The sequence below is a fragment of the Bombus pascuorum genome, chromosome 7 (assembly GCF_905332965.1).
Source record: "Bombus pascuorum chromosome 7, iyBomPasc1.1, whole genome shotgun sequence".
Lineage (NCBI taxonomy): Eukaryota > Metazoa > Arthropoda > Insecta > Hymenoptera > Apidae > Bombus > Bombus pascuorum.
Window position 1 is genome coordinate 10292616 of NC_083494.1, and position 24596 is coordinate 10317211.

The 24596-nt window shown below is 40.1% G+C and overlaps 1 protein-coding gene and 1 long non-coding RNA gene across 3 annotated transcripts; one reads left to right on the forward strand and one right to left on the reverse strand.

Annotated features, from left to right (window-relative positions):
* Positions 1–72: 72 nt before the first annotated feature.
* On the reverse strand, positions 73–24203 carry LOC132909367 (coagulation factor X). 2 transcript variants are annotated; one of them, XM_060964168.1, is made up of 11 exons: positions 23441–24203; positions 21804–22449; positions 3293–3389; positions 2825–2946; positions 2636–2737; positions 2411–2535; positions 2205–2335; positions 1937–2124; positions 1680–1814; positions 1377–1601; positions 73–968 (listed from the first exon to the last, which is right to left on the reverse strand). In XM_060964168.1, exons 2-11 carry the CDS (start codon positions 22005–22007, stop codon positions 675–677), a joined length of 1623 nt encoding a protein of 540 aa, XP_060820151.1. In that variant the 5' UTR covers positions 22008–22449; positions 23441–24203; the 3' UTR covers positions 73–674. The 2 variants fall into 2 exon arrangements, with proteins under 2 accessions (XP_060820151.1, XP_060820149.1); XM_060964166.1 differs by having other exon boundaries at positions 1937–2136; positions 23441–24201.
* On the forward strand, positions 4547–5847 carry LOC132908864 (uncharacterized). Its single transcript, XR_009658439.1, has 2 exons — positions 4547–4765; positions 5105–5847. It is a non-coding gene; the product is annotated as an uncharacterized LOC132908864 (long non-coding RNA).
* Positions 24204–24596: the final 393 nt, after the last annotated feature.

Here is a 24596-nt window from a genome sequence, read left to right on the forward strand (position 1 = left end):
GAAGATTCACCCTTGTTTTGTATGATAAATCGAACGATTACTGTAGGGATGATAGATGACTACTACGAGAGGTTGAACTACTATTTTATTGCTAGGAAAAAAGAGATGGTCGCTCACATTCGCTGTTCCATTCGCTTACATTCGCTGGCTAAGACTCCCTTGTCTTCACGCAGACACTCGCTACAAAGACACACATACACACACGCTCATGCACATCCTTTTTGACCTAAGGCTACGTGCCTCACAAGGACTACACGTGGCCACTAGCCCATCATCGCCTGCCGACCTTAAGACTAAATAGAAAATTGTCGGCAGTCGATTCTCGTCACCGATAGCTCTGTTCCCTTAAATTATCTACAATGTTACATTTGTCCTAACTTATACAACAATACTACATTACTTTTTATTGTTGTCGTCTATTTGTATAAAATGGACGTTGTTAACGGTATACAAAGTAATGCTGTAGAGAGAGAAAGAAAATTAATAATAAGTGGCATCCGTTTCGAGTGAACAATAGCGATGAGAATGATTACTCCGTCGCTCGGATCGTCCTCATACCTAATTGCGTTTAAAGCACGCTGGATATTATTTCAAAGGTTATTACGGGTCACAGTTAATAGCACTGAGCACGATAATTAGAGCCAAACACACAGGTGTGTGAAGGTATGAAGATTTCAATCAAAATCATCAGTTTCTTTCATCACTTTGCTGATCCAGCGAACGTAGTTCGATAGTCTGGCGTATATTCCGAACTTTCCACGTTTGCCACAACCTTCGCCGAAACTAGTGATACCAAAAATGGTCCACGGACGATTGGGTCTCCTAGGATCCTGACACAGAATCGGACCTCCACTGTCACCCGCGCATGAATCCATTTTCCCGCGACGATATCCCGCGCAGAACATGTTATCGGTGATTCTGTAATCTACGTAGACGTTTCGACATGCTTCTGAAGAAACTATGGGTATCTGAAATGGAAAATGAACAAGAGACTTAATGATATAAGCCTGTGGTTAATTTTTTTGGAGCACTTGTTCATTAGCGAATCAATAAAGATTATTATTTTCACTAATAAGTACAAGTACTCTCAAGTTCCTGGCTTACATAGGAAAAACTTTGTTCTAAATAATAGTAGAAAATTCTAAAATAATACAATTTCTATTTAAAGCTATAGAACAATAATTTATTTCAAATAATTGTTCTTCAGTCAGACTGTCTTTAAGATACAACAAAGGTATATTTAAAGGAATGTCAGGAAAACGAAACTAGTACTTCTAATACCAAAAGTGATTATATCTTAGTTTTACTAAATTGTAAAACTATGAAACAAGAAGGGTGAACGCTATTAAATTCGATGGTACTTGAATGTAACGTACCCGTGCCTCGTGAAGAACGTCAGTTCCGTAGTCATCGGTGACTCGCGATTTTCCCCAGCCAATAATGGTGCACAGTTGATTGGCGGGTAGAGGCTGGCTAGGCGCTGGAAGACAAGCGATTCCTCTGGACGGTGATGCTGTTAAAGTAACCGGAAGACGCAGCATAGCGACGTCATTGTCCACTGTGTCTGCGTCGTACTCGGGATGTATCGTGACCGAATCCACCTGAATAATACGAATAAGAAATTTAATTAACAAAAATATAAAAGATTACACACGCGAATGTGTATATGCGCCAAATACCCTTAATTCCAGTTCAGTGCCCTCTTTCACAGTCAGATCGTGCTCCCCAATGCGAACATAAAGTCGCTTCCTGATACAATGTGCAGCTGTTAATACCCATCTTGGTGAAACCAAAGTACCTCCACAGAAAGCCTCCTGTAAAAATAATTTTATTTTAACAATGAACTGAGCCAATTAAGATACAATTTATAATTAGATTTACATTTATAAGTTAAAATTATAAGAGGCAATTTAAAATTTTAAATTGATGAACTCACACGAAATCTGTTCAGCACGGCAACTTGCCAGGGCCAACTTCCTGGAGTCGATGGGCGGCCACCGATGATCCTCGTAAAATAGGAAAGTCGAGATGTCTTTTGAGTGCTGGGAACTCCACATCTCCAAGTATGAGAATTCTTTTCAGGAATAAAACTATCGACTGTGTTGGGATTCAACTCGAACTCGTCTAATACTATATCTGTAATTACGAAAAGCGATGAATATTCCCTCGAAGAATTAAACAGAACATTCGGCTACTATATTCACCATCGCTATCCTCTTCTTGGCTTCCACGAATTTTTCGATGAATCCATCTTTGGCAGAAACTACCCTCCACGTAACAGTAGGCACTCTCTCTTATCACGTCGCGACCGCAAATTCCAGGTTTCTTGCACCACCTTTAAATGAAAAAGTAGAAGATATGGATATTTATACCTCAACAAGATTTATGGTACTTTAACTGTTATACTCACCTGTGACGTTGAGTGGTACATAATCTTGTACAGGGCGACCATCTACTCCATTTACCATAATATCCTACGGTTTGGTCTTTACCTCTCTGCCTCCCTTGCCTAGGTTCTGCTTCCTTTCTAGGCACCTAACGTTAAATATTTACAATTAATTTGTCTACAAAATCCTGCGATATGGAATTAGATAATTTATATTTTCTTCAATTAAAAGCATCATTAAAATTTTACCTGTATAACATGAAATTTATCCTTCTGTCGATGACCTCGTCGCTGATGTTGCTTGCATCTCCTCCACCTACTCTTCCTGTTATGCTGACAGGTTCGTTCTTCCTACACAGAATACAATGAATGCCATTATACTCTACGTTTGAGACCAACTTAAAAATATTAATTGCAGAATATAATTTAAAATCTCACTCTAAGTATTGTGGTGCTACATTTTTTCTTCACGCGACACCTTCGAACGCGATTCTGCGTACAGTGTCGATCACACACGCTCCATTCGCTCCAGTTCGTGAAGTACGATAATTTCGTGGATCCTGCACAATCATTGTACATAACAAATTAGTATTCTAACATTTTTCAACACTTTCCTGCTAATTAATTACATGTGACTATATTAAATTTCGTATCGTTTGGTAGTATTCTCATATGATTATAAAAATTTGATACGGAATTGTTTCATTTAGAAAGGAAATATAGAAGCTGACAAAGGAAGGGACCATTGGAAAATAAGGATATGCCCAAATACCTTTTTGTAGCCAGTGTGTATCTGAAACTGAGCATCGACTTTTATAGACAAGATGCAGGCAAATGATAATGCATCAGCGCATATGCAGATATTCTGCAATTAAAAAAATAAAAGAAACTCTGAGAAACACTCACTGTTCTTTGGTAACTGCACCACAGCAGAATCCTGACCGACCACGCGCTGCCAGCTAGTGCCATTGTTCCCGTCGCTCATGAATGTCTCGTTTCCGCTCTAAAATTAGCAGAGAGCAACGTGTAATTAATCATCGACACCTGAAAGGCAGAACGCGATCGTGATTCGTTATAAACGATTGGTCTTCTTCTTAATTAAGAGAATATATCGATACAGCAATTATTTACGGCACGAAGTATCATTTTTATTTTCATTCGATTAGCTGCAACGTTGATAACGGTACGTAAATAACACATCGAGCGATACGTGCGAGGAAACGCAATCCTCAGTTGTGGTACACGTCTGTCACGTAGGCAGATCGTAGCAAATACGGTTTGAGATTAACGGCTACTAACTTAACTGACGGACACGCAGCGCGCGCGTTCGCGCTGAATTCGTCGCATCGCGTGGATTTTAATTGGACGGATTAAGTTGCATTAAGTTTTACTATGACTCGTTGCGCTGATATCTTAACCTACGCCTACTGCGTTCTTTAACTTATCTTTGAAACAATCGTGTTTTTCTATTGTTAAAGCATATATGTAGGATATTTGTTTTAATTTTATTATAAGGGATAGAATGATATGTACGATCAATATATGCCGCATGTGCTTGACAGAACGTACCCCACAGATATATTAAACAAGTAAACCCCTGCAAATAAACCAGATCTACTGATCTTAATGATAACGACGTTGTTTCGATGAAGCCACTGTCTTCGTGCTTTCTTGCCATATTTAGAAAAGTTTGCCTAATATCTACTGAGAAATTGCAAAATTTATAGAAGATATAAAAAAGAAATTTATTATCTTAACATCTATTCTAGTTAATACCAAATTTTCTTTGGATGTAAAGGAATGGATAATACCATATTTTCTATACGTTTTACCAAAAAATTCTTCATGCAACATTTATATTTCGTAATTATAATTATATATTAAAAGGATATATATAGAAGATTGCAAAGAAGAGTAATATTGGTCGGAGATATTGGTCGTTAGTCGATCATTTTGAGAACTCGCAAATATTGAAGAAAACTAATTGTCATTGATCCGTAATATGTTCTTGTTCCATGAACATATTACGCTTAACGAGAAATGCCATAGGTCAACGAAGAATCTTGGAAAGCCGTGACGAAGTACGAACAACGAAAACAATAAAAGCTCGATCGAGATCCTACGTACGCGAGTCGTTCTGAACGGCAAAAGTCGCGGCAAAAAATGGGGAACAATTACTCGTTCTTAAGCAAGGAGTTAATAGACCAGTTGCTGACGTTGCTGTCGGCCGTCTCGGATATCGTCCAGCATTCCGCAAGGCTGTAACGATCAGCACGCGGCACTAAACTTAATTTGCCGGTTCGTAAATGGCACCGGAACGTAACCACCGGCGCGGCGTCGTTGCTCAATGTCATCATCGCGTCGCGCATCTAAGATATGGTCGTTCTAATAATTTCGTTAATACATCACTTGCTTTTTTATAAGAGAAGCTCGTAAATATAGTTCTGTTAAGGATTCTTGATGAATATTCCCAAAATGGTACCTTTCCATTGAGGGTAAATGAACATTTGAGGATATCGTTACCAGAAATTTAATAAGTGTAATTTTATTAATAATTCTCAGTAAATATTTCCAAAATAGACGAAAATTTACAAATATCCTTAGAAATTTAGTAAATGAAATTTTATTAATAATTTCCGACGATTACGAATAATCCTATGAACGTAGATGAAAATTGTCTGATATAATTTTATCCATAACCTTCGATGACTGTTTTAGAATCGATGTATTGCTTACGTAAGCGAATAAAATAGCGAAATTACGATCGAATTTCCTTTCGACTTAAAGAAGGTTGCTGATAAACACTCGATGAATGAAAATGGAACTGGCACACGCAGATCACACCCTTCATCGATCCAGCCCACGTCTCCTATTATCCTAGACAATGGTCGGGACAAACTAGCAACGAAGTTACCTCATCGAGGTCGACCGTCTTGGGAAATAGAATATTGGATGGGCGATCATGAGCGATATTCTACTGTCTACAGGGTGGTTCATCGAACGTAAGTCCTATTATCCCTTTTTCAGTTTAGAGGCAAAAGGAACGTTGGTATAACAAGACAATAGACGAATGATGTCATGGGGCGTACGAAGCGCGAAGGTGATCTTCTTTTTATCAACTAGTTTCTCAGAAGCTTTGGTTACCATTACTTGTTACGATATATCTCTGGCGACTTAATTGTTTCAAGTTTTACACACCGACCTAGATTCTTAACATAATTGACAAATTATACAATATTCTTTCACGTCAGAGGTGATATACTCGTTCCGAGAAAATTATGTATACCCAAGTATGTTTGTTGAAGAAATATGTACTTTGGATACTTACACACGTATCTTCATATGTTTCTTCATATATCTTTGTATGTTTATTTTTAAAGCTAATTTTATCTGCCAAACTTTATCTTATCTCATCTTCTGTATTTATATTTTATATTTATTATTACATATCATTTTCTATATTCTATTTTATTTATTTGTTACTGCGCAATTGTTGCACCTCAGTGTTCGAGACACGGTGAATCAATTTTATTTTTGTTTCTTAGAAGCAAACGAAATTCTAATTATAGAAAGTTAGACAACAATGTAATACCTATATCATATTTCGAAATAAAATAAATTATTATATGTAGAAGATTAACACGAGAGAAAGCCAGACGGATTCACCGATTTCGACAAACTCGAGTCTCGCTAAGGCGATACGAATCTCTGAATCGTTGAACTTTATGATGCTGTTCCAGCAACAGTTGCATTGGATTCATTTAAATCAGGTACATTAATTTCGTTGTTCTCCTCGAGTTTATGATCCGATTAATTCTGTCCGCGTAGAGAGAACCTCTTAAACGTATGCAACCCGAGAGTTCAGGGTTAACGATGTTCTCGCATTGCACAATTAATTTCTTCGCGACTCACTACAAAAGGGAAAACTGGTTCTCGCACGCCGCAAGTAGATCACGAATATATGTTCTTCCTTATTTTCTTTAATCCAGTTTCTTGTAACTACATTGCGGGTCTTTATACGCATATGGAAAATTTCAGTGATAAAATATGTACAAAATATACGACTGCACAAGATACAGCGTTCAGTATTCAACTTTAGAGACCCGAGGAGAACAGTAGAGTTAAATAGAAATTTCTCTATGAAATCTCATGGAACTAAAAGTTAATAAAAATAAATGGAATACATAAACAAATTAAAAGATTAACAAAAGTTCTCTTTGAAAATTCTGCGATACTAAGTTTCATTTCTTGTCAGGGAGTTCCCAAATGAAGAAAATAGGAAAATTATGTATATCCCAAAAAATTGACGATCCAACTCTCGATTCATCTATCTTCCTCGGTTAACAGATTAAACCAACCTCTGTACGAGTTCTTATTTTTTTATTTACGTTTATTAAAAAAGAGAAAGAGGAATTTCTATAAACGTCTTACGAACTGCAAAATACTCAAAGATATTCAAAATATGAGAAAGGCCAGATTTGTCGTTTCTTCCGCGACACGATAACCAAAGAAAAAGCAGAAGATTGGGACAGAAGAGAAGTTCTCTCGTCTACACGAGGACAAGCAGAACGTACGAGGAATTTGTACGCGTCGCTGTCTGGACATGGCCAAACTAGGCTGAAGTTCGCGGTGCCCTGCATCTCCTCCAATCGCAAAAACCGCGTGCCACTCGCGAGTGAGACGATTCCGCGGGATGAACACCCGACGAAAATCGTCGTTGTCGACTATTTTCAGCATGAAATCGAACTTTGAAAAAATATGGAATTTTATCCTGGAAGATTCTACAGCGGTAGTACGAGGCATCATCGAAGAGAAATTCGCTGTTGGTTGCAACGTAGCGAGAATTCCGTGAGACCGTGCCACAAATGATTCACTGGCATTACGTATGCAACTTTAATACCGTTTCGCATTCAAAGCATCCCTGAACGGCACCCTACCAAGATACATTCCACCGCTGTGCTCACCTGCGCTTGCTCGTCTGCGCCTTATGCGCGTGTAACTGTACTTAAGTACGAATGCTGGCTTATTTTGTAGAAATGGTATCGAAAGTACCTACCAATAGCCACGATATACACTAAAGATCCGCAAACCATTCAAGCCTGGAATTCTCGCTAACAACAGCAGAAAATATTCGTCACGGTATCCATTAAGAATCCACGAAATGTTCGAGTCTGGAATCCTCGCCATATATTCTAGGAAATATCCAGCTTTTTAGCTCATTATATGAACAACACAGAACTTCACTTTTCAAGGTGTATTAAGCACCAATATTCACAAATTACTCAACTTGAGAACTTTCTCCAGATTCCTCTGTAGCTTTTTTAAACATTCCAGGAAATATCCATTACATCGACTCATCATAAAAACGATAGAAAGCGTCGTTTTTGAACGTACTGGTATCCACATTCAGAAATTATATGTAAGTCTGAAATCCCTCGTAAATTTCTCCTTAAAATTCTTCTTGGAACATTGCAGAAGGTATACTGTGATTTATCCATCGTAAGCCGTTCATCATAGAAGCACCTTGTTCGGTAACAAAGACCTGTTATAAAACAGCCGCATCACACAAATCATCGTTTCTCTCCATTAAGAATCCAAAGGGCACAATTACCCCTAAAGTACTCCATGTTCACGACGAAGCAAAACGAAGAAAATGAGGTTTTAAAAAAATGGATCGTGTATCCATTTCCACCGCGAGGATCGCGGCGTGCCGCGGTATCTTGGCTGCGAAGAAGGTCCAGCAAAAAGGGGTTGCGAAAAAAGGAGGATCGAAGCAAGGGAGAAGAACGATGGAAAGGACCGGCGCGACGTCCATGCCGAAGAAGATGGATAAGGTTCGGAAGCAATGACATTCGTTTCGCGGGCTGACGCCCCAACTATACCTTAGATGGTAGCGCGGTCGGTGTGTCCAATGTCCGAAAATGGCCGGTGATTTCTTCAGCGTGGCTACCGTGGATTTAATACTCGCGGTCGGTCGCGGCGATGGAACGCTCGCTATGGCGAGATCCAGGCCTGATTTATGTGCTCGTGCGCGCGATCCGAAGGCCAAGGTCCTCGTCCACCTACTATGGTCAGGATGACGTCTGCTACAGGCGACGTCGCGTAAATCGTGCCGCTTGTATTCGCTCCATGAGAATTCCGCGAACACACGCCTGATTTTCATTGGGTTAAACTGTGTCCGCTTTAATTGTAGGCGGTGAGCTGGTTTACGGTGCGACGATTTAAGTCGGTGTAATACGGGGAGTACACAGCGTGTCAAGGATACGCGATGACTGGAATTTTGATTTTCTCATAGTCTAAGTTACTGGTATTTAGGATTTTTATTTTTCGCAATTTACACATTCAGTTTTGTACGTTTTACACATTACGCGCCAGTTACACGTGTGTGAAATGGAAATGGTATAATTAGTTCGTTTTTAAAGTTAGATTAGTAATTGAATTTGTGGACCATAATTGTTACGCGAGTTGTGTCTTGACCGTAACGAACAGCCTTACATCTTCCCTAAATAGAGAGTATTTTTTCTAAATGGTTAGAAAATAGAATATCTGAACGGTATATCGGAGTCTGGTTCTACTTAGTCAATTAACTTTAGACAAACCATCGTTCAAAGACCATTAAACTATTTCTCAGGCAATAATTTTGTCTCTTGCAAATGAGGCAGAGAAGAAGATCTTACAACAAGCCAGCCCCTTGAATCTGTTTGGGTTGGGTCCGATCTGACGTTTCAGTCACGGTACGCTTGTAGACCGCGTAAATGTCATTCGAGGCTTTTCAAACGAACCGTAACTGCAACGTGACTGGATCGCCGCTGTTCTGTGCGTTACGCGACATTTGTTTAGTGCACTCGAGCAATTTGTATTCCTATTTATATGCCCTGCTGTTCACCGAGAACAAGATCGTATATAGAAAGTTTATTCCTTTTGAAACAAAACTCGATTGATTTCAATTGGAATAGTTTGGAAAGAAATTGAAGGATCGCCCTGGTTCCTTGCCATCGCGTAGGTCGTTTTATGCTTGTCTTGTCTGTAACGATTCAACAGAATGGCTCTCATAATGCGACACTCGTCTCTTCCGCGAAGACTCAGCGCATTTTGCGAAAGAATGCGTTCGAATACCGTTCGCGGATTAACGATCGGTCTGTCCACTGCTGGCAGATTCTACTTCCCGAATGTAGCTTGCGTGCAGCCTTGTCCATCAACATTTTTCAAATATCTTTCCTCTTCTGATTTTAGTGATTTCGTTGGTGCGAAAAATAACGTGAAGCGTGATATTTTCCATTCGTACAATTATTTAAAAATATGAAGAGTCTCGTGTTTTAAACTTTCTTCCGGTTACCGAGCTTTTCGATAATTGAGCAGTAGTATGTTGTTTAAACAATGAATCCGATGATGTGATATAACGAGCGTCATTCTATTTGATGATATTATATAAGAAACAAAATGAAATTTCATTTTGAAGATCGTAGAAGAATTTCGTTTTGAAGACCTGCATAGCTTTAAATTTATACAACCACGGGATTTTAAGTCTGAATAAATTTTAGCGAAAAACCTAAAGAAAATTGGTATTCAAATTTATGGGACAAGAATGGAACAACTTTAAGTATATTTCGCGAGGCCATAGTCGTTGAAGGGAAAACTACGGAACGTAGTTTTAAATATTTCACACGTTTTACCGTTGTTCAACGGCAATTTCTTAACCGAATTATTATAAAGTTGCGAAGTTTATTATCTAGTAATATGAAACGCAAACCTGCAGAAGACAATTTCAAACTGCACCCACTGGGACTGTCCTAGAGTTTCACTAGCCTTAAGTGACCAGCCATTTAAATTTGCATCTCTTTAGTTGTACAAAAGTCGAACCGTGCCTCTGACTATACCCACGTGGCTGTTTGCTATGAGCAAACCGCGAAAGCGAAAGTGCAAGAGAATCGACCTATTCACAGAGGGTCCTGCAAAAGACTTTCCAAATCGCTGCATAATCAAATTCTTTACCCTTTTTTATCTCCATACTGTTTCCTCGAACAAGTAGCATATCTATATCCTTACATCTGAAGCTTTGGAATAAATTAAATTAACATTTTTAGTTTCTACTGGATTTTACGAAGCATTCAACGTTATTAAAAATTAAATACCGAGCAAAAATATAAATAACTAAAAATCAGAGTATTTCTAACAGATAGGGGCAACACCCCATTAAAACTCGATAATGAAAAAACAATCGAATACAATCATTTGCGATTCCTTGTTTTACAACTAGACTACAGATTTGTATAGAAATTTATAATTTTATAAGCACAGGCAAAAAAATTGAGTTTAAGCAGAAATTTATTATACCAATTAGATATTGCAAGGAGGACACTGTTTTGAATATTTTGCATATTACGTTTAGTTTACAGAATTTTGCACTTTTAAATTTCGAACATAACAAAAATCCGCGGTTGCCCATACCCTAACAAATCTTCAGTTGTACGAGTTTAAATCTCATCTGAAAAGAATAGGAATAAAAAGGCAGAAACACAGAGACCACACAGATCACTTAACAGAACCAGTCCTCCTCCTCGGTGGTTACTTTTAAAGGACGATTTAAGCTTTGTCCAGCGGCATGCGTCTCTTCCAAGGCGATTTGCACTGAAAAACGATAACCCTGAGCTATTGCTTGGGCGTTGCTTGTTTCTCGTAGTCCCGACACGGAACGTTTAAACGTGTCACGTGTCGGAAGAACGTCGCTGAACTCGACTCCCACGGAATTTATTGCCAGTGCAACGGTAGCGCGGCTGCCTTGTTTATCGCGTCTCTTGTATCTTCCATATGCATCGCTCTTTTTCCTGTTTCTCTCTTCCTCTCTCGCGTAATATCTTAATGCCATGATGAGATCATCGCGTGATTTACTCTCTCGCTTGTGCAATGAGGAGCAGCACGCCGCTGTCCGCCCACTTCTGTTGAATCTAACGAAACGATTCCGCGCTTCATACCTTCTCGTCTCGGGATGACTGTGGTCAAGACTTGCAAAATTCGACAATCCGCGAGTAAAGTTCAATTGCGGAAAAATCAATTTCGGAAAATTCAATTGAGAAATAATAAAGCTTGCTTGGAAATAGAGGCAAAATATTATATATGTGAGAGAAAAGAGATTTGTACATATATATATACAAATCTTATATATTGTATTATATATATTATTATTATTGTACTATATACGTATTTATATAACACTATGATATTATATATATGTTAATACAATGTAATAGTATCGTGTATGCAATTGGTTTTCTTAGAAAGTTTTTCTTCCTCAAACTCTTGACTTCTGATTCATAATTCCGACGTCGATTAACTTTTGCAGTAATTAATCTATGCATAGATTTTTTACAACCACTCAATCTTGCACACATATATTATCTCTTGCTCTATTTCTCAGCCTGCTTCAGTGTAATAAAGGTTTCTTTCAAATCTCCCTAATACTCTAAATCAAGTATAGTGGTTACAAATTTTCCAATGAAACGTTTCCCTACGTATCTTTAAATTTTATTTAAGCACCAAACTTTTGTAGTAAAAGGTACTACTGAATGAAAGGAAATCTAATGTTCTCAGATTTAATTAATTAGTACACGTAGATGCTATAATCAATACAATAACGTGGAAATACCTTTTGCAGCCATTGGATACCATGTAAAATTGGACGATGGAGCTGAAACCTTTGAAAGGAATATTCGCTTGCGTTTTTTGGGGAGCGAGGTTCGACGAGAGATTACTTGGTCTCGTCGAAGGGAAACGAAGTAAAAATAGTCGTTCCGGACAGCTTTAGTCTCGTGCATTTGTTTTCTCGACACCGTCTGTTACTCGAAGCTCGATTACATTGGATAACGCGAACAGACGACTTTCTCTGGAAATGGATCTCCAGAGGAGGCAGCTTTCCTTGAACTTTACAGTTGCAACTTTGTTTGAAGTTTGTGGAACAGAAATTAGAAACAGAATTCCTTCGTTGTATCCTTTCGTGGACAAACGTTTATTAAAATGTCCACATAATTTTTCCCAAAATCTAGTTTCCTATAAACGAGTTTTTCATTTTTCATCCGACACCACAATATTAATAATCTGTCGTGATACGAATCTGTTTTCCATAAAACCGCTCAATTATCGTTCCACGCATACCTAACACACGTCGTTAAATTCTCATAACGTGAAACAGGAAAATTTCTCTCCGTGATTGTCAAGAATCACTCAAAACTGAATCTCTCGACTGCATACACATCGTGTATTCCACTCTCAACGAAGATCATGACACGAAAGGAGCAAAAAACAAGCACGAATCAAGCGTTCGCGACAAGTGCACGTCCGTCGAGTGTCATCCACCGTCCAATCAGAGACATCATGGAATCACGTTCCACGGCAAATGAGATGATAATTGATTCGTCGAGCGCGACGCGTGTTCTTCCTCCGCTGGTTTCGCTCAATTTCGCGGCAGTTTCGTTCGGAAACGCGGTGTTCTCCAGCGACTTTACACAAGTAAAGGTCGCTATTTCTGGCTGGCTATTAACGAGCCTTAATTCGCGGGATTAGTTCGAGTCGTGCGGCTCGAACCGTGAAACCATAAAGCCTAGCTGTTACGATGGAGCCGGTCCGTGGATGCGGCAGTCACCTGCCCCGGTTTTTCAACGACGACCGTTAAACGTTCCTCTTCTTCTTGCATGCGCTTAACGTCCGGTGGCTGACTTTTACAGTCACGGTTATTTCCGGATCGTTGCCACGACGCGCTGTACTCGTCGTTTTCAAGCGTCGTTCTTTATTAGGACATGTTCATCATCGAGGTGCGAATTGTACAAGGTCGGTTGATAAAGAGAATCGAAGGGGTTGATCGAAACGTTTTCTTCGATCAACACTAGAGTTAGGGGTAGTTTGACTTTGAAAGAATCTCTTGTTTAATTAGACTGTACATGATGTTAGTATAGGTCGAATGTCTATAAGCATAAGCGGAAATGATAGGAAAAGGAAAACAAGAGTAAGAAGAATTTAAATTCTAGTGAAAAGATTGTGAGGCAATCTTTATTTTTAGATTAATATTGCATGACTGCCGAACCTAAAATAATCGCGAAATAGTTAGTATCTGTTATCATTTGTTTTATTGCCGATTGAACCCTGACCTCGGCATAATTTCCGATTTCAGACGATCTATTCTAATAGTCAAATTGATACACAGTTTTTATGCTCATATATAATATACAACCAACCTCCGCGAGCAAAATAATAAATAAACAGGAAACACGTGGGAGAAAAATAGCACCGTTTATCCGTACTATATATATCACTCGTTTGCATACACAAGACTTTAAAAGAAATCGTCGTAAATTAAACTGTATAGACTTTTAACAAACACAAGACCTAAATTCGTCTGTTGTAAATTCATCTGAAAAATTTAATAAAACGAAGCGTCCACTAAGAAGAGTAAAGAGAATAAAAAGAATTTTCTTGACACCTCATCGCAATGTGCCATGTGTTTGCCAACAAATCGTTCCATATCTCATAAAACAGTGGCACTCATGTAACATTTATGGTCACAGGGTCATTCGAGATTCATTCCATGGAGTTCTGGTAGACTTCTGTATGTTCTTCGTTCATTCAGCGGTCGTCTGTCCACTTCACATCCGTAAATTTCAATGGTAGCCCGCGTTCTCGTTAAATCCCGCTCTTTGCTCGCATTTTCCACGCTCGTCTGTCCCTTGAATTTACAGTGCGTCGTGTCCCGTGGAAATGCTCGGTAAAAGTGGCGGCCTGTTACGACTGGCCGTATTCCAGCTACGACTTCGCCGATTCGATCGCCGCTTCCTCGTACGACGCAGGAATTTACGACGTGATTGTTGAGAGTCGATTAATGGCACGTCGAAATGGTCGATGGTCAATTTGAGATTAATCCGCCATTACATTCAATTAGATTTGTATTAGGTCTCGAATGTTCCAAGTAAACTTATATCTTGCAATTTTTTCTTCCTCCGGCACTTTAGTAGAAGATAATTTACGTATCTCCGTTACCATCTAAGAGCCTGCACATTACGATTATGCCTTTCGATTCTAGTCTATGTAATTTTATGAACGAATCTATTTTCCGAGAATTTTTACGCTGACCATGAAGATGATCAAACGATCAACGAGTGAGCAGATCTAAAATTTTCTCTATTTTATTAGCAGAATATATAATTAATGTATAATCTTTCGAAAATCAAATTAACTCCGATGATGGAGTCATTTTCAATTTGTCCTCCGTGGATATATATAAATAGCAACTCGATATAAATCCTTAGAAGAAAATTTCCTAGGGCGAGTAATATTCATAAATATAAATTATAGATTGAATGCGCTCCCGTTTTAAATTAAATTAACACATATAACATTCACATATATAGAAAGATAAGAAGCAAAAGTTTAATTGGCTGTCAGTCGGTTCAGTAGTTAGAAAGCGGTGGCCGAAAATCTCGGCCAAGTATGTACTTACTTAAGTTATACTGAAATTCTCCCCAGTAATCGCCATTTCTACCAATCCGTTCGAACTCTAAACGAAACGCGGCCATAGTTTTTAATCAGGAACCCGTAAAACGAGTGATAGTAGGAGTAGATAAAAGGGAGCAACATTAGCGGCTAATGAGATCGATAATTCAACGGTGATCGTGGATTCGAGAAAAGACGGTCTCGTGGCTCGGCCCACGAGCATAAACCGCTCCGTTTGGTAAACACGGTCCATGCTGATCGTTTCGCGGGAATCGTTAAATCGGTCGTGCAGAAAACGAGTTGTATTTAATACACAATATTAATGAGGGCAGTTCTTTGTGCACGGGCAAGTTATACCGGAATAACTCGTTCCGATAGGTTCCCACTTCTCGCTGGACGATTGCTAAAGCTCGGGTAAAGGTACAATGTCACGCGTGCTGCACGCCAATTAATATCGTCTGTCGCTGTTCTTTCTCGATAAATCGTCGGATCTTAACACGTCTCTGTAATTACATTTTTCTACCTTTCAGTGTTCTCGGATACTTTCAACGAGAAGAATGTCCGTTAAAAATCAACTTCTTCGTTTGCTTTACGCGTGAGTCATTTAGAAGATAAACTAATTGGTTGCATCTTCTGGAAATCTCAGAATCTTTATAGTAGAATGTAACTTCAAACGATCAATTTCGATGAAATGGACCAGTCAGGTTTCTGTGTGACTGGAACCTTAGACGATGTCTCATTACCTCTTTTCGATCTGGTATTCAATGAAATAGATACTTTGATGAGATGATTTCCAGCTGTACCTTGTTTTCCTTCGGAGTATAAAATAAAATTCATTTTCAAATCAAAACAATCGCCGACAAAATATTTATAGTTGGAAGGATACTGGAAGGAATTCCTGGTCACAGAACGAATCTTCAACAGCATCATGCAAATGAACTATAAAATTGCAAATTCACCAAGAGGTGGTGTGAAACGTTTACACATAAAGAGGGAAACATTTTTGTCCCCTGTATATGGGACAAATAGAAGCAATTTGCCCAGAGCTTTAATTATTTTAATGCCAGGAAATTGATTTTAACTTTTCTAAATACCTCTGGAAGCCGATAAATCCACCTTTCCATGTCGTACTCGAGCGGTACACTTGGAATCGTTAACAGACCGACAGCGACGTCGAGGAATCCGTTTCTCGCGGAATGCTAATCACCAGGCGGGCGATCTTCGCCGTTTCACCAGACAATGGAACGGCGATCGTACGGAATACGAAAAGAAACAAGTCAAAGGAAAGCATCGATCGTAAGAGGGTGAGAAGAAAGATCGGCTAGGATTCACCAGCTTCGAACGGGATCGTGGTCGTGGAAGAGCAAAGGAGGAACCGAAGAAAGACTATATGTATCTCTGCTCGTTTGCTCGTCCTCACGATCGTCCTCGCTCCGTCTACTCTCTTTCGCTTTTTCTTTCTTCCCCGTTGCGACAACTTTTTACGAGACGCGAGGCTAACATACTTCCTGCACCGGGACGGACTGAAATTCCACGCGATAGTCGTCACGATATGTAGTAAGAAGCTAATCGAGCTGGCTCTGCTGATCCCGCGGGAGGAGAAGCCTCCGCGGGGTGTCCAGGGAACGTCTTCTCCGAATCCACTTGAGAGACGATGAAAATCACGCGATACGTTTCATACATCCCTATGGGAAGTGAAAATTCAAACGACAATGATCGACAAGAATTTTAGACGCCTAACTATCAGCTACTCCAATGGAATAGTGATAATTTCTTGATCTTCGAAGTTAATCTTCATGGTCAAGTCAAATTTTAAAAAATATACAGAAATTGTAAGGAAACTTAACAAATGTATGTCGTGAATACGAATAAGAATATTGGTATAAAATGTGGAACTCTGTTCGCATGATAGAAATTCAGCACTTTTCTTCGCTGTTCAATGATTTTTCATGAAACGAATTGAGCACAATTTTCCAACTAAAATTTCGTTCTAATAAACGGAGAAAGAAGAATGATTGATAAATTGGAAAAAAATACGACCGAGAATTTCTTTTTACAAGACACCTATTGTGGTTCCCACAGATAAGAAGCGTGAAATACAGAACTTTCTGGTAATTTGTTATTACAGGAATTATCATTTAGCTACGATCATTAGTATGGTCAGCTGTTAAAGATACGTTTACAATGATCCTCCGAGATATCTTATGGGACTACACAAAGGGAGCTCCTGCGGTTAACAATACCGTGAGAGTACGAAGCAAAAGAAGGGTCGTACCGATTATTAATCTTCGAAAGGTGACGGATCTTCAGCATGTACCTTATGACCTATTCGTATGGCTACATTGTCCGCTCGTGACCCTGTGTTCTTCGTTGGATAGCGGTAAATTATTCCAACGATCTCGACACATTAATAGAATCACAAGGAAAGAAAGAGAGAGTGGAGGAGAGAGCGGATCTCGCGACAGGAAGTTTCACCGCGGGGTGTCCAGCGCCCCCGAGGTCAGTCGTCATTTTTACGCGGCTCCAGAGTCACGGGTGATCGACACGTCGTCATTTCTTCATCGTAGCCAAACTCACCGCAAACCGATTATTAATTGCATTATTAAATGCGCAATTGTTTGGAAGAGAAACGCGAAAAGGAAGATAGGCGATGGAAGGTGGCCTTCTTTTCACTCAATTGGTGCGAAAACGTCGTCGTGAAAACTTGGCGCTGTTTCGTGATTTTATTCTGTCGCGGTATACCGTTATTAATGGTGGATTTTGGATCTTCTAATTTAGATATTTAGAAGCTTGAACCTTCTTACAGAAACGTATAGAGAAACGCTTTAAAAAATGTCGACTAAAGAGCAATTTTTCTTCGCAGTCAACAAACTTTTAATTTTGGAAAAGGTTAACGAAAGACTCATAGCGTAGCGGAGAAAATTCCAAATCACTACACTCAAAGATCAGACTTCAATTTTTCATAAAAGTGCTTGTTCTAAAAGAACTCATCCCTTCGATCGTCGCTCCATAGGAGGAGGAGGGAAGAAAAAGCAATGGTCCAACATCTGTTCGCTATCTGCGGCTCGTCCAAGGATCAACCCATAAATTGGCGTGTTAGTTCAGATAAGAAGTCCAAGAGGAAACTCAAACAAATGCTTATCCTTTATCTGATACCCGTTCCTCGTCTCTTCGCCTAGCCATGATGCTGTTCGTACAAGATTACCGACAACCGAGCACTGGTATCGATGTTACCGCTCGCTGAATCGTCCGGCTGTGAATCTGGCGCGTTTGACAAGCCGGAGGAGCAATTCCATGGATTTACGATTCGACGGAGACGGGATGGTGTTTGGTGCACGAAAACATCGTAATCGAGAACGAGGGGGCGAAAGGATGCACTAAATATAAACCGGGGACTGTGTACTTCGCGGGGAGACGTTATCGAGATCATCGGTGGCGAGCCAACAAAAAACTTCGGTTAAGTGTTCCGCTCGAGCACGAAGCTTGCTCTTTGATGTTGTTCAGACTGTGGGTGGTAACTCGAGAACTATTGCTGTTTGTTTTCATCTAAATTAGATTTTAATATACCTTCTGCGACATTTTTATTTCACGGCTATGAATCAGGGTTCGTAGTTCTTTAATCTGTTACTCGCTTCTCATTCTCTTAAACGCGGCTACAAAAGATATTTCTACTCGTACATTCTCTTATTTTTACAGAGAAGCATCTTTTTATCAGGTTCTATATTTCATTTTTGCAGCGAGTATCAAATTTTCGTAGTCATATATAATTACCACTAAGTTACAGATATTTAATGTACTTGGTCTTGTTATATTAGCGTGTAAATGCGTGTATAGTAGTTACAATTGTATAGAAATATTTTTTATGGTTACTGTATATACCAGATTGTGAGAAGCATCAATGGAGTGGCAGGAAAAGGTTCTTAGCTTTCAAGTGTCCCACTTGAGAATTTAATATTCCTGGTATCATGAGTTATTATTACGAGAGTACTATCACGAATTTTTACCTAAGTTACATTTTATAAACTCTTTAAACCATTTTCATTTCACGACGAAGGATATTATAATTTTATGCTTCATATATTTTTAATAGACACTGATTCTCCAGAATCTCTGAAAATTTTGGAAACAAATAATATAAAGATCGAAATTATCTGGATTAATGATAGATCATAAAAGTATCGATAACGCGTTTAATCACGGAAATAACCGTTTGCTGAAGGTATAATAGGTTCGTGAAGGTTTTAAGCACCTTTCGATATCTCGAAGCGATAATTCGATTGAATATTCCATGGGATCCTTTATTTTAGCGTTCGAAGGGGAATGCAGGCGCGGAAACGACAAGCCTTGAAACGCAGGATCAACAGGAGAATTCGAAGACGGCTACGAAATGAAATTATAGTAATTACCGGGGTATCTTAAGCGAAAGCATCGTTTCCTCCGCCTAGGCTTCGGACGATTGCGTCGCTATTACCGGGTTTAGACTGACACAATGCCTCACCGTAGGCCCCCGAGGCTTCACGCGAGCCTGAAACTACCTACTAAACGCCATTCTACCAATTTCTTTGCCGGCACAATAAATCGGCACAGATCGTTCGGCACTCGCGGAAGAACACCGTTTCTCTTCGATGTAGGTAACTGATTGTTGCTTCCATGAAACCGACTTCTAAATGCCCGGTGCCTTCTGTTCGCGTCCCCATCCAGGAATTCTATTTGCGGCACGTTGTACACGGCGAACGTGCCATCGACTTTCGTCTTGAAATAGGAGAGTAAAATATCTCACGATTAATGGAATGGCGAAAAATTTCAGGTATATTTATTTTGTATCTTCGATCGTCTACAAATGAGACAGCTCGTTTGATACTATACCATATGGTCTTGAATGGATCATCTTAAAGAAACGCAAACATGCCAAGGGTTAATATCTCTTGTTCTATAAATGACGATTGGAAGTACTCGATTTACGTTCACTTCATAGAATATCAAATTAACGATGATCTATGGTCTATAAATTACCTCGATACGATTAATAACGATGATCCTGATGATCATAATGAATACGAATGAACTATTGTGATTTCCACATGATATAGTATGTCCATGGTACAAGCTCGATGACCTTTCGCGAACTTCAAATGACCTTAATCTCCAATGAAACGAATTTGATGGCTCGTCTCTAAACTTTAAATGATCTTGAATTTCAATGACACGACTTCCATGACTTCTCGTGACCTTAAGCGTCAATGACAAGACCCTCACGATCCTTCTGTGACATTCACGTGATCTTAATCATCAATAAAATAACCTCAGTAACCTTGCATATTTTTCAAATGGTTTTAAATACATTTGCTGTATTTAGTATGATGTGCGAAATTTCTTAGAAAATCTCAACAGTACGAGTTGAATGTTTTCTTGCAGAGGTTTCCTTCTCATTTGTAATTATAATCACCGCATCTACGTCCATTAGACATCCACTTATCGCAGACTCAGTTCTGATGACGCGACGAATTGAATTATATATCATGTGCGCAAAAAAGCAAGTTCTGTGCGATACGGTGCTTGGATACATATTTTTACTTTTTCATCATACAAACATTTTATTCACGACTTCGTCGAATTCGAACTATCTATGTACTCGAACTGTCGTCACACTGCTCGATTGTTTTGATCCGCGTTAAAATATTTACGAGGCAATTGCATTTGTATGAATAAGTACAGATAATCGTCAGACTTAAATTTTAATCAAATGCGTAATACCCTGTATGTTACGATCGATCCTTTCATTCGCAAAGTTATCGACAATATTAATGCCGCTTTGAACGAGAAACGGGTTTGAATACTGAAAAGAATTGTCGATCTCGATGCATCAAACCGAGGCTTGATTTCGGTTAACGATGTCTTGAAACGCTGTCGACTTTCGTGTAAAAGGCATGTTACTCGCAAATACGCGGTTATCTCGGTTTTAATTAAGCAGATTAGTATGCGTCCCACTCTGATTATCTTGTTCTCGAGATTTGCGAGATGTTTTTTGTAATATTCGCTCGCTTTTTTCTCTATTTACTTATACGTCGAGAATGTTATGAATATTTTCCGTCAGGCGGTTGCTCAATTGCGCGTGCACCGCATAGAAACAATCTTTTGGATCGGATTTCCACGCAGAAAGTGAAACTAATGAAACGAGGGCCTGGATAACGCCGCTGCTAATCGGAAGCTTTGCTCGCCACAATTGCTTTTTTTCCTAGCAATCGTGGTTTCGTGCTCTACACACGCCACGTGCCCGTTCAATGGCTTGAAGATACGCGAGTATTTAGAAAGTATCTTGCCGTAGATACTGCGGATACATAAGTACCGATTGTTCTTGCTCAATTGAACATTTTTTGGATGCCTGCCATACGGTTAAGCTATATTGAATCTATTTAATTCTCGATACTTTGATGTAAGTCTAAATCTGATTGCAAATAAGAACTAGAGCGTGTCAGTTCACTAAGTGATTAGTCGTAAACTGCACTGAACTCAATATCAATCAAATACTCCGAATTCTTTCTCGCGTTATCGCTCTTTACCACAGAGAGCCCGCTAATCCTAAAGAATATTTACTGAGATTGTGTACTCCAAAATTAATAATAATTTACGTAAAAAGTTAAAAAATACAAACTTATTACCACGTATCCTGTATACGATTTATAATGAGAATAATCTTACCTCAAAAGGAAATTGAATCTGATTAAAACCCTTCACCGCACTTAAACTAAGCATGAACCGAATACTCTGAATTCTTCTTCAAACTGTCTCTCATCAATTTACCCTGTCATTCTAACAGTATAAACGACTTCAACGCTCCATCACACTTGGTAAAACAAAATTTTCCCATCTCATTAGCAACAATGAAGGCAGTCACGCGAAACAGCCAATCAACGTCGGCAGAAAGTTTCTAAATACTCACCGAGACGTCGTCGAGGCAGACAGCGAAGCGTATCGTGGCGAGAAATAGCAGGAGGAACAGGAGGGACGCATTCGCCCCCAACAGTCGAGCGATCATGCCCTGTGAATCGAGGCCTGCCAGTGGGGGCAGCGAGCGCAGACAGTTCGACGACGTCGAGGACGTGCTCGACGACGAAGCGGGCCGGTGCTCCTGTCGCGGATGCATCGCTTCATGATCGCGACGTGCCCGCGTGCTCGTCCCTTCGTCGACGCAACTTTCGTTCTCTCGTTTCCTCTCCGTTTGTACGGTGCGTGTCTTCCTTCCTCTCTGTTTGTCTGCGTTTCCCTTCGAACTTCCACCACCGTCTTTCTTTCCTCCTTTCTCTCCTCCTTGCTGGAGAGGAGATTTACGCGCGCGCGCGCGTGATTCTACGTGCGCGAACTCGCGAGTCCGCGCGCGACTCTATAAATACGGCCGCGACTCCACGCGAAGAATTTCAAACGAGCTCGCCGTAAAACACCATGAGTGGAAGAACCTGGGCCTCAAGGAGGAGCTAAAAGCCTTTTCCCTCGACGACGCCGCTTCTGGATGGCCCCGTGGTACGGGGGCAGCTTCAAAGCGACCACTCGACGCTCGTTAGATGTCTTCTGCTCTCGTTCGTACGCTCCTGAAACCATCGATCAGAGAGGAGCTTGTTATTAGCGTTTTTCCGGATACTCTCACCCGAGGTAGTTCGCGTTCGCTTGTTAATCTCGAGTAATACGCTGCAACGAGTTGATGGAAGGTTGAAGCTCGTTGTTGCTTAGAGACTGATGATCGCGCGAGGATGAAATTGGTATGGATTTTACGATGGAATTCGATATTTTCTCGAAAGAAGAAGTTGTTAGAGCGTAGATTCTATGCTGTCGGGTTTAAGAGGTCCAATTAAAGTGGAGGAAGTAGCTTCTTCTTATGGCTCGTTGGGTAATTGCTGATGTTCGCTCGCGTATTGCGAGTAATCAGTTTCTGCTGCTCTGCTAATTGTGCCAATGAACGACAAGCTCGTAAATTATTGGTAACAATTAGCCGATAAAACATCTATTCTCTATAAATCCTTTTCCTATATCTTTTGCTCCTACTTGTGTGAACTTACAAGGAACGAAGTACGCGAATATTCGCGAAGTCACGAACGACTCGATTATTCATTCGGAATTACCTGTTCAGCGGATGTGAATGGAAAATTAATCGACTCTGCTCGTGAACTTTAACGGTAGAAACAATCAGCGAGTCATTGGATCGATGGTCTCGAGCGGAAGTAGTCGAGTGTGTAGGGTTACAGTAGGAAGATCTCGCGAGGAAGATATATACGTGTGGGATACAGGTGGTGAGGCACGTTTCCTAGCGAAAAGATACGAGGACATTAGGAACCTCCACGCAAACCAGCTGTGTATACATGTTACGATTGTTTATGTAACGCGAAAGTTGATACGATTCATAGTTATCGTGTCTCTCCTGTTTCATTGAAAATCGAAGAATCGAGGTGTCTTAGTCACGAGAACCATTCGTTCATACTGTTATCGAATTTTATTACCCAACAGATTAAACGTAATCAAAACAAAAAACAAAAAATCAGGAGTATGATAAAATTTTATAGTAGAAAAAAAATACATTATATATACCTTATCTGTTGTAGCCATATTTCGAAGAATCACGAGTTCGACCATCATTCAACGTTTTACTAAACCGAGAATAAAAGTTTATCGATTTTGCACCGATACTGTTCGTTACCATTAAGATTGGATTATTAAACGATAAGAAAAGACACCAAATAAATTGTCTTGTACTTTCTCGAGGAGGATTGCACTGCTTCGACGATCCTTCCTTTGACCATCCAACGCAACGTCTGCGAGTTCTCAGCGGGATTAGAGTCGACGCACGGCCATGGAACGGTACGTTCTCCAGCCGGTAAAATTGTTCAAGTTGAAGTACAGCAAGCCAGCGGCGTGCCAACGGCCGATATTTTTAGTCCTCCTTGCCTCCACCATCTGTCTTCGGGTTTTGGTTTCCTGGTCGTTTTAGACGCACAGTCGAGACTGCGCGGTTCTTTCCTGCTTTTCCGTAGCAACGGTGCAGACTGATCGGTGACTATCGCCGTAGACACTCGACGCTTCTCGACTGAACACCTTAACTCCTTTGGGCAAGGGTGGCTAGTTCTTCGACTGGTCGACGATCTTTCGAAAGAATCGTTCCACTGTTCTGTCTTCCAACATCGATTACTTTTTCCGAGAGACACTTCTTATCGCGCACTTGAGAGCTTCTGCTAATTGAGTTTCTTTGTTCGTACGGTGAAACGTCTTGTCAGGTGTTATTAACGAGCAGGAAGTACAAAGTCGATCGTGAACGAGGCTTGCGTCTGGCGTGCTGGAGCTTCTCGAGCACACGCACGTGGCTCCAAGCCGACTGACGAGATACACGCGCGAGGAAGTATCAACAGAGGCTGAGAGGAGTGGCTACCAAGCGAAGCGGAAGTGGAGGGTGATTCTGCGGGAGCTGCTGTGGTGGGGTGCTCTCTGATAGGGGGTATTCTTGGTGGAATCTCCATAAAGAAGATACGCTTGGGGACCACGATAGGGAGACGACGATCAGTCCTTCGAAAAGTATCGGACCGAAGATGGACATTGGACGGGGTTATGTTTGATTCTAATAAGGACAACATTCGTCCGTATAATGAACGTGATGATGAAAGCGTGGAGCGTTTTCAATGGCGGAGAATCATCGTCGTTGATCCAAGTTGACGTTTTAGGAATGAGAGGAGAGAGCGATTTTCTCGCGAAA